Source organism: Herpailurus yagouaroundi, unplaced genomic scaffold (genome assembly GCF_014898765.1).
Source record: "Herpailurus yagouaroundi ecotype Mexico unplaced genomic scaffold, PumYag 181, whole genome shotgun sequence".
NCBI classification, from domain to species: domain Eukaryota; kingdom Metazoa; phylum Chordata; class Mammalia; order Carnivora; family Felidae; genus Herpailurus; species Herpailurus yagouaroundi.
The window spans coordinates 28,102,883-28,111,556 of NW_024412412.1; the positions used below are offsets into that span (position 1 = coordinate 28,102,883).

At 36.1% G+C, this 8,674-nt stretch overlaps 2 protein-coding genes across 6 annotated transcripts in view; one reads left to right on the forward strand and one right to left on the reverse strand.

Moving 5' to 3' along the window:
* GTF2E2 (general transcription factor IIE subunit 2) overlaps positions 1–8,674 on the reverse strand; it is an 80,469-nt gene that overhangs the window by 41,440 nt on the left and 30,355 nt on the right. For all 4 annotated transcript variants that reach the window (XM_040490169.1, XM_040490167.1, XM_040490171.1 and 1 more), the window contains exon 3: positions 6,968–7,059. In XM_040490169.1, coding sequence (XP_040346103.1) covers positions 6,968–7,059 — 92 coding nt within the window. The remainder of the gene's footprint in view (positions 1–6,967; positions 7,060–8,674) is intronic.
* The window catches only part of SMIM18 (small integral membrane protein 18), a 20,913-nt gene that overhangs the window by 839 nt on the left and 11,400 nt on the right, over positions 1–8,674 (forward strand). The window lies entirely within an intron of this gene.

The following is an 8,674-nucleotide window of genomic DNA, read 5'->3' on the forward strand; positions in this document are numbered from 1 at the left end:
GTTTTCATCATGAATCAGTGTTAAATTTTGTCAGAGGCTTTGTAAGAAGTATGACATGACCTCTTTTTTTTTTTATAAAAATTTTTTTTCAACGTTTTTTATTTATTTTTGGGACAGAGAGAGACAGAGCGTGAACAGGGGAGGGACAGAGAGAGAGGGAGACACAGAATCGGAAACAGGCTCCAGGCTCCGAGCCATCAGCCCAGAGCCTGACGCGGGGCTCGAACTCACGGACCGCGAGATCATGACCTGGCTGAAGTCGGACACTTAACCGACTGCGCCACCCAGGCGCCCCTGACATGACCTCTTAATATGACTTCAACTGTTTTTTAAATATTAACTACCATATTCCTAAAATAAACTTCATCATAACATATTATCCTTCTTATATATATGAGTAGATTCCATTTGTATCTTTTTAAGGATTTTTACATCTGTATTTATGAGATAATGGTGTATAAATATTTTATTTAAAACTGTAAATAAATTTGCGTTCTGGACCCAACCCTGCTATCAACCAGAAGAACTGTCCCTATAATAAGCTAGCCATTTAATTTCCCTGGACTTCAGAGTTTCTAAATTCAAATATAATTGTTAGAATTAATTCAGACAGGAGCTGAGCCAGTGTTTCTCAAACTTCAGCCTGTATCAATCACCTGAAAGGCTTATTAAACCACAGACTGTTGAACTGCTTTCCCAGAGTTTCAGACTAAACAGATTTAGGAAGTGGCCCCCAAATTTTCACTCCTGGTAAATTCCCAAGTTTAAAAAAAAAAACAAACAAACAAACAAAAAACTACCTAGGTGATGATGATGATGCCATTGTTTGGAGAATGACACTTTGAGAACCACTGGGCTAGTAAACCAAAATAATCAAATTTTTCAACATGATGGGTTTCTTTTCATGTTTATTTACTTTGAAAGAGAGAGAGCAAGAGCTGGGAAGGGGCAAAGAGACAGGGAGAAAGAATCCCAAGGAGGCTCCACACTGCCAGCACAGAGCCCAACACGGAGCTCGATCTCACAGAACCATGAGATCATGACCTGAGCCAAGACCTGAGCCAAAACCAAGAGTCAAACACTTAACCGAATGAGCCACTCAGGCACCCCTCAACATGATGTTTTAAATAACCAAGATATATCCACATAAAACCACAATAAAGGGTAATGGTGAGAACTGTGAGAACTGAGAGAAAATCATTCTAATAAAAACAAAGTGCACTACAGGGATATGTTGTCTCAGGACTAGTGTCACATTAGGAGAAAGTGGCATCCTTCATAAGGGAATTTTCAAAATAATTTGCTTTTTTTAGACAACACTTTTAAGCAATGATATTTGTTTTACATTAACTTTTTCTATTAAAACCCTTCTGGGGCGCCAGGGTGACTCAGTTGGGCATCTAACTCTTCATTTCAGCTCAGGTCATGATCCCAGCGTCGTGGGATCAAGCCGTGTTGAGCTCTGCACTGAGCATGGAGCCCTATTGAGATTCTTCCTTTCTCTTTCTTTCTCTTTCTCTCTCTCCCCTGCCCCCCCCCCCAACCCTGGCTCAATCTCTCTAAAGCAATTAATTAATTAAATCCTTCTAAAATGGACCATGAAATTCTTCTATCTTTTCAAACAAGTCCACTAAACATTTAGACATCTCAGGAGCTAGTGAGATGTGTTGGGCAGTTTGTCCGTGTGCCAAATGTTCTCAGTATTATGATTTTGAAGTTCTTGAATCTGCCTTCAATTTTTTTTCCTGTTTAGTACCCCTAAACCCAATTAGCAAATCCCACTGTGCCTATCTTAAACAGTTCTCCTACGGTGCCCCTTGAACTTTCTCCATATAATTTCTATGTAATTTTCACTAAGCAATTAAAAAGTTCCTCTTTAAATAAATGAATAAGTTGTAAGGAGTTTTCTGTTATTAACTTTTTTGCTTCCTAAGCTCTTGGTTTTATCAGATCTTCAAAAATGGGACAGCTGAAAACCTTCCAAGAATCAATCTACAGATCACCTCCCATATGTATTCTTTTCCCTTTTCATAAATAGGCCCTCTCCTGTTTACAGCAACAAAAAAAGGTAACACTCTCACTTCCACCTAGAATTTATGATACATTGCCTGGAGATGTAATAAACTCTGGGGACCCCCAAAAAAGGACAAGTCAAAAAATATTGTTTGGAAGAACAACTTATAAACAATGAAGTGTCATAAACTATCCACTATAGGGCTTCTTATCTTTTCTAGTCTTATATATTTTTCTAAGAGTTAAAAATAGGATATTTTAGCTCCTGCTAGGATATTCTGATGTGATATTGTCTGTGAGCAATTCAGAGCAATTTCCTTTAAACAACTTTATCTCTTCCAACCCCACATACCCCACACTTCCATGCTGCACTGTCCAAAAATGCACTGTTCTTTTGGGAGAGGCTAATAACAGCAAAGTAAATAAAGGGAATATTGGTAAGAAATATCTAACAAGAAAACTAAATTTTTTGAGTACTTAAATATAAGTAATTCTCTTCAGCAATTCTCAAACCTCATTCCATGAATATCTATTAGCTTAAAGAAAAAGCACATTTAACAAGCTTTAAATATCAATTAAGCAATATCAATTAAGAGGCTGACTTTATAACAAGTACTTTCCAGGAACACCAAATTATTCAAATTATGCTCCATAAAACCCACAAAAACTATATACAAACTATTTTAGATTAAGTGTGCATTATTCGACATAGTTAAAACCTATTTTGTAAATCATATCATGAAACTTTTATTCTAAGTAAATTCTCCTATCTTTTGAACACTTTAATATTCTACCTCTAGTAAAAAAAAAAAAAATCAGTCATAGCTCACTGTAAGAATGAATCATTTTTAGCAATAGGTATTCTTCTACTTTATCACTAATTACCCCAAAATAAAATTTATGGCATTATTTCTGAATCATTCCCTTTTATTTCTATCTAAAAGCTGAATGCCAGAGATCAGAAGATGTAAGTCCACACATTTAGAAAAGCAGTAACACACTTTTCATATCCCTTCATATTAATTTATAATGATACAAATAGGTAAACAGCCTATTTGTTTTTAAAATTATAAAAAGGATAAATTAATTCTATTGGACTCATCATATAATTTTAACCTCAACTACCTTAATAGTATCTTTCAGTATGCAATTCTATAACTTCTCAGTGGTTTTTATATTACTTAAAATATGCTTAACCTATTTATTTTAACTTAAAAGGAAAAGATATTTTATGATTAAAAACAAGTTTGATATAGCTGGTTGGTCTGACAATGGAGACGAGCTTTGTTAACTGGAAGATACTTTCTATAAATATAACAAGCTAAACTTTCAACCTACAGGTTTTGACTAAAATATATTTATATACATAATAAGATAAAAGCATCTTATGAAAAAACTCCATTGGCAAACATGCACTGAAATTAATAATGTTTTTGGGAGGGGTGTCTGGGTGGCTCAGTCAATTGAAGGTCCAACTCTCGGTTTCAGCTTGGGTCATGATCTTGTGGTTTCGGGAGTTCAAGCCCTGCATTGGGCTCCATACTTATGGTGCGGAGCCTGCTTGTGATTCTGTGTCTCCCTCTCCACCCCTTCTCAACTTATGCTGTCTCTCCAGCTCTCAAAATAAATAAATAAACTTAAAAAAATAATATTTTTATTTTCTCAATGACTTATGATTTTATCAGATTAAAGAAAATGCCTATAAGGGGAAGAAGGAGGAACTGATATAATTAGACATTTGCTAAGTCTTGGTAGTCTTTATGATATACTTCATAAAAAATTAGGACCAGGTAATAAATCCTTTGACAAATTAGGTGATTCTCATTCTTTTGCTTTCAACAAAACTGAAGGAGTAGAACCTAATAAAACATTAAACTAATGGATGCTTGATGATAAATCTTTAAGTAATTTCTGATATAACTTGGAAGGTTTTACTATCACAAAACTTCCAGCAGAATGAGCTTATTTAAATGAACACTTATTTTTTAATAAATAAACAACCTACAAAATCTAAAAAGAACAGAAATTGGTGCCAAATCTGATTTCATTCTATCAATACATATTACATATCGCCAGATACAAAAACTTCTGGAAGAAGAGAGGAGACGATTCCATTCACTTCATTAAAAAATGAACCCCGAGGGCTGCCTGGGTGGCTCAGTCAGTTGGGTGTCCGACTTTGGCTCAAGTCAATGATCTCACAGTTGATGTCTCTCTCAAAAATAAATAAAAACGTTAAAAATAAATAAATAATGCCAAGTGCGCCTGGGTGACTCAGCTGGTTAAGCGTTCAACTTCAGCTCAAGTCATGAGTTCGAGCCCCATGTCAGGCTCTGGGCTGACAGCTCAGAGCCTGGAGCCTGCTTCAGATTCTGTGTGTGTGTGTCTCTCTCTCTCTCTACCCCTACCCTACTCATGCCTCTCTCTCTCTCTCTCTCGAAAGTAAATGAACATTAAGAAAATTTTTTTGAGAAAATGAACCCCTGCTGAATAACTATTACACACAAAGCAAATTTTATCAAAATTTTAATATATGTAAGTTATTCTAATCAACCGTGTGCTAATAATTTTGACAGTAGTTAGAACCTCATTGTCACAAGTTTTTTGTTGTTGTTGTTTTGTTTTGTTTTTTTAATGTTTATTTTTGAGAGAGAGAGTGTGCGCACAAGCCGGGAAGGGGCAAAGAAAGAAGGAGACAGAGGGTCCGGAGTGGGCTCTGTGCTGACAGCAGAGAGCCTGATGTGGGGCCCAAGCTCATGAACCATGAGATCATGACCTGAGCTGAAGTTGGATGCTTAACTGACCGAGCCACCCAGGCACCTCAAGAAAAACATTTCCAATTCCAATTTATATATAGTATTGTAGCAAATAAGTTTGACAGATGATGATTAAAATATTTTCAAGAATAAAAATAGAGAACATTAGGATAAAATGCACTGGAAGTAACAGAACAGACATACAAGTTCAAAAGGAAAATGATTAAAATTTCCAAACATATGTTTGTGTTTACATTTTTAATAAATAATGGGACTTAGAACCCCTTAGAGGTATTTTGTTGAAATGTGACAATATGTCAGAAATTCCATCCTTTTGCTGAAAAACTGTTATTGTCAATTTCAATATGTGCAAAGGGACACACAATCTCTGGAAACTGTTTCAGGAAATAATTGAGCACAAATTTGAAGACAACAGTCCTAAAGAAAGTGAGAAGTAAGGGTCATACAGATTAAGTGAAGACTGTTATCAACAGAGTAACAAAAATATGACATTTGAATGTCAATCTCCCTCAATAAACTAACGGCCATGAGGGCATATTTTTCTAGGTAGTCCCACCATTAATGCTATAAATAGCATACAGGTTTTAATAACTTGTTTACCACATAGGGGAATAAGTGGATGGAATGAATGAATAGTGAATATGTATCAAAGTGTATTATTTGATAATGGGAAATTACAAACTAACTGATTTCTACTACAAGTCAAATATAAACTACAAATTTCAGTCAGAGTCAGACATTGACATTAAGTCTCTTAAATTACACAAGAAAAGGCCGAACAAAACAAAATTTTGATTTCTATTTTAAGCAATACATAGCTGAAATTTGAAATAACAAAACAGCATTTTGACTTTTTTGAAGAGATACAAATAGTAACTAAAAAGGAATGAGTTTGGCAGAAGGGGGAAAATTTGAAATCATTTAGCCATAAATGAAATTTCATTTTAATAAGTGAAGTTAGGACTCAAAGTCTTTGGTAAAGCCAAAATGTTATATCATCAGAAGTTCAAAACTTACCTCAAAAAAAAAAAAAACAAACAGTATATCCTCCATCAAATCTTAAATTCTAAGTCTTTTGTGAGACAATGTTTTTCTAAGACCTTCAGTAATTTTCTAGTTTCCTCCTCCAAAGATTGCAGAAATGCCATCATCACCATATGCCTGAACTACGTAGTTTTTACTTTTCACATCGGTGGAAATAAGAGTATGCAAATCATTCACATCTTTCCACTGGTTTTGCCAGCAAGTATTGAGTAATTGGAAGGTGACTGTATCTACTGCCTGAGCTAATTTATAAGTGAAATGGTGGGCTTAAATTGTATAGTTGAATTAACGTAAATTAAATATGGGGTGCCTGGGTGGCCCAGTTGGTTAAGAATCCGACTTCAGCTCAGGTCATGACCTCATAGTTTCATGAGTTGTAGCCCAGCGTCAGGCTCTGTGTTGACAGCTCAGAGCCTGGAGCCTGCTTCTGACTCTGTGTCTCCCTCTCTCTCTGCCCCTCCCCTGCTCATGCTGTCTCTCAAAAATAAACGTTTAAAAAAATTTTTTTAAATATACTTAAGTAACTTGTAGCAGTACTAATCTGATATAATGTAAAAAGCTTAAAATATTTTTTAATTGGATTTTATTTTATTTTTTTATTTTATTTTATTTTTAATTTACATCCAAATTAGTCATCATAGAGTGCAACAAGATTTCAGGAGTAGATTCCTTAGTGTCTATTACCCATTTAGCCCATCCCCCCTCCCACAACCCCTCCAGTAACCCTCCATTTGTTCTCCATGTTTATGAGTCTCTTACGTTTTGTCCCCCTCCCTGTTTTTATATTATTTTTGTTTCCCTTCCCTTCTGTTCATGTTTTGTCTCTTAAAGTCCTCATATGAGTGAAGTCATGATTTCTGTCTTTCTCTAATTTCACTTAGCATAATACCCTCCAGTTCCATCCACGTAGTTGCAAATGGCAAGATTTCATTCTTTTTGATTGAAAAGGCTTAAAATATTAAATATTTTTTAGTTTTACTGAGTTGCAGTAGGGATACAAAAGACTGCACATATTGAAACATGCAATTTGATAAATTTTGACATGTATATACAAATTTACTTCTGAAAATCCCAATCCTCTTCCCCTGCCAAAAAGTTAAATAGGATTTGTGTCATTTGAGAAAAGTACTTACCTTCATGTAATTCACAATCTTAGCAAGAACGCCAAACTTATACCCAGAGCTTCCTGACAGAGCTTTCAAGTTAAATGATCCATTGCTATGATCTGGAAATGAAGTTCAAAAAACAATTATAACATGTGCCTGTTAGATTTGATTATGACATTTAAGCAGCTAAGATTTTTAACTCTAGTAAAACATTTCTTGTTTCGAGTTTTTCCACCCAGTGTATTCTACCCTGTAAAATTTTGGCGAACAATTCAAATCTTTGACTGTATAATAAATTTATCAATTTTCGCACTAAGAATAGGAACAAGGTATAAATAATTCAAAAGCATTAAAATACATTTCTTCTGTAAGTACCTCTACCTCACTCTTTCCTTAATTCTGATTAGATTTTCTCCCAAGATTAGAGGCATGGTGTTTTTGTTTGTTTTTATTTTTGTTTCTTTTTTTGAAAGAGAGAGATAGAGTACCACCCAGGCACTCTAGAGGCATGGCTTTTTTTTTTTTTTTAAGTTTATTTAGTTTTAAATTTTTTTAATATTTATTTTTGAGAGAGAGCGCGCGCACGTGCGTGTGCACAAGCGGGGGAGGGGAAAAGACAGGGAGACACAGAATCCGAAGCAGGCTCCAGGCCCCGAGCTATCAGCATAGGGCCCAATGTGGGGCTCAAACTCACAAACTGTGAGATCATGACCTGAGCCGAAGTCAGACGTTTAGCCAACTAAGCCACCCAGGCAACCCTATTTAATTATTTTGACAGAGAGAGAAGGTTGCAAGTGGGAGAGGGTCAGAGAGAGAGGGAGAGAGAATCCCAAGCAGGCTCCGCACTGTCAGTGCAGAGCCCGAAATGGGGCTTGAACCCACCAACAGTGAGATGATGACCTGAGCCAAAGCTGGACGCTTCAGCACCCATAGAGGCATAGCTTTTTAAACCAGAGGATAATACAAATCTCAATCTGACACACAGAGCTTTTCTAATAAACTTAAAACCATGAGAAATGAGTAAATACTTCTGAGGTATAAAAAGTTCCATTTATCACCTATTACATCAATTTCTATCAATGTAAAGCAAATGGGAATAAAAGAAATGATACGATAACTAAACTTGAGAGATAAACTAAGGAAAAATAAATTATAGGCACTGCCACTGCAAAAACATGGATGCTTAAAAAGGGATGGTAGCATGAGGGGCGCCTGGGTGGCTCAGTTGGTGAAGCACCAGATTTCAGCTATCTGCCCCTTCCCTCCTCATGCTCTCTCTCTCTCAAAAATAAACATTAAAAAAAGGGGGGGGGGGGAATGACAGCAGGAAACAAGGAGCAAATCCTATAGAAGATAATTTGTTTCAGAACTTGTTATCATTTTGTTACATTTTATAGGCAAAAAACCTAATCCTACCATGAATCACAAAATGCATTCCATTAGTCATAAGGAGGAATAGTTCAAAAAGTAAACTCATCATAAATACTAGAAAAACATTTCAGGGACACCAGTTGGTTGAGCGTCCAACTCTTGCTCAGATCATGATGCCAGGGTTGTGGGTTCAAGCCCCACAACAGGCTGCACACTGAGCATGGAGCCTACTTGAGACTCACTCCCTCTCCCCCCCACCCCGGGCTGGCACGCGAGAGAGAGAGAGAGAGAGAGAGAGAGAGAGAGAGAGAGAGAGAGAAAGAAAGAAAGAAAGAAAGAAAGAAAGAAAGAAAGAAAGAAAGA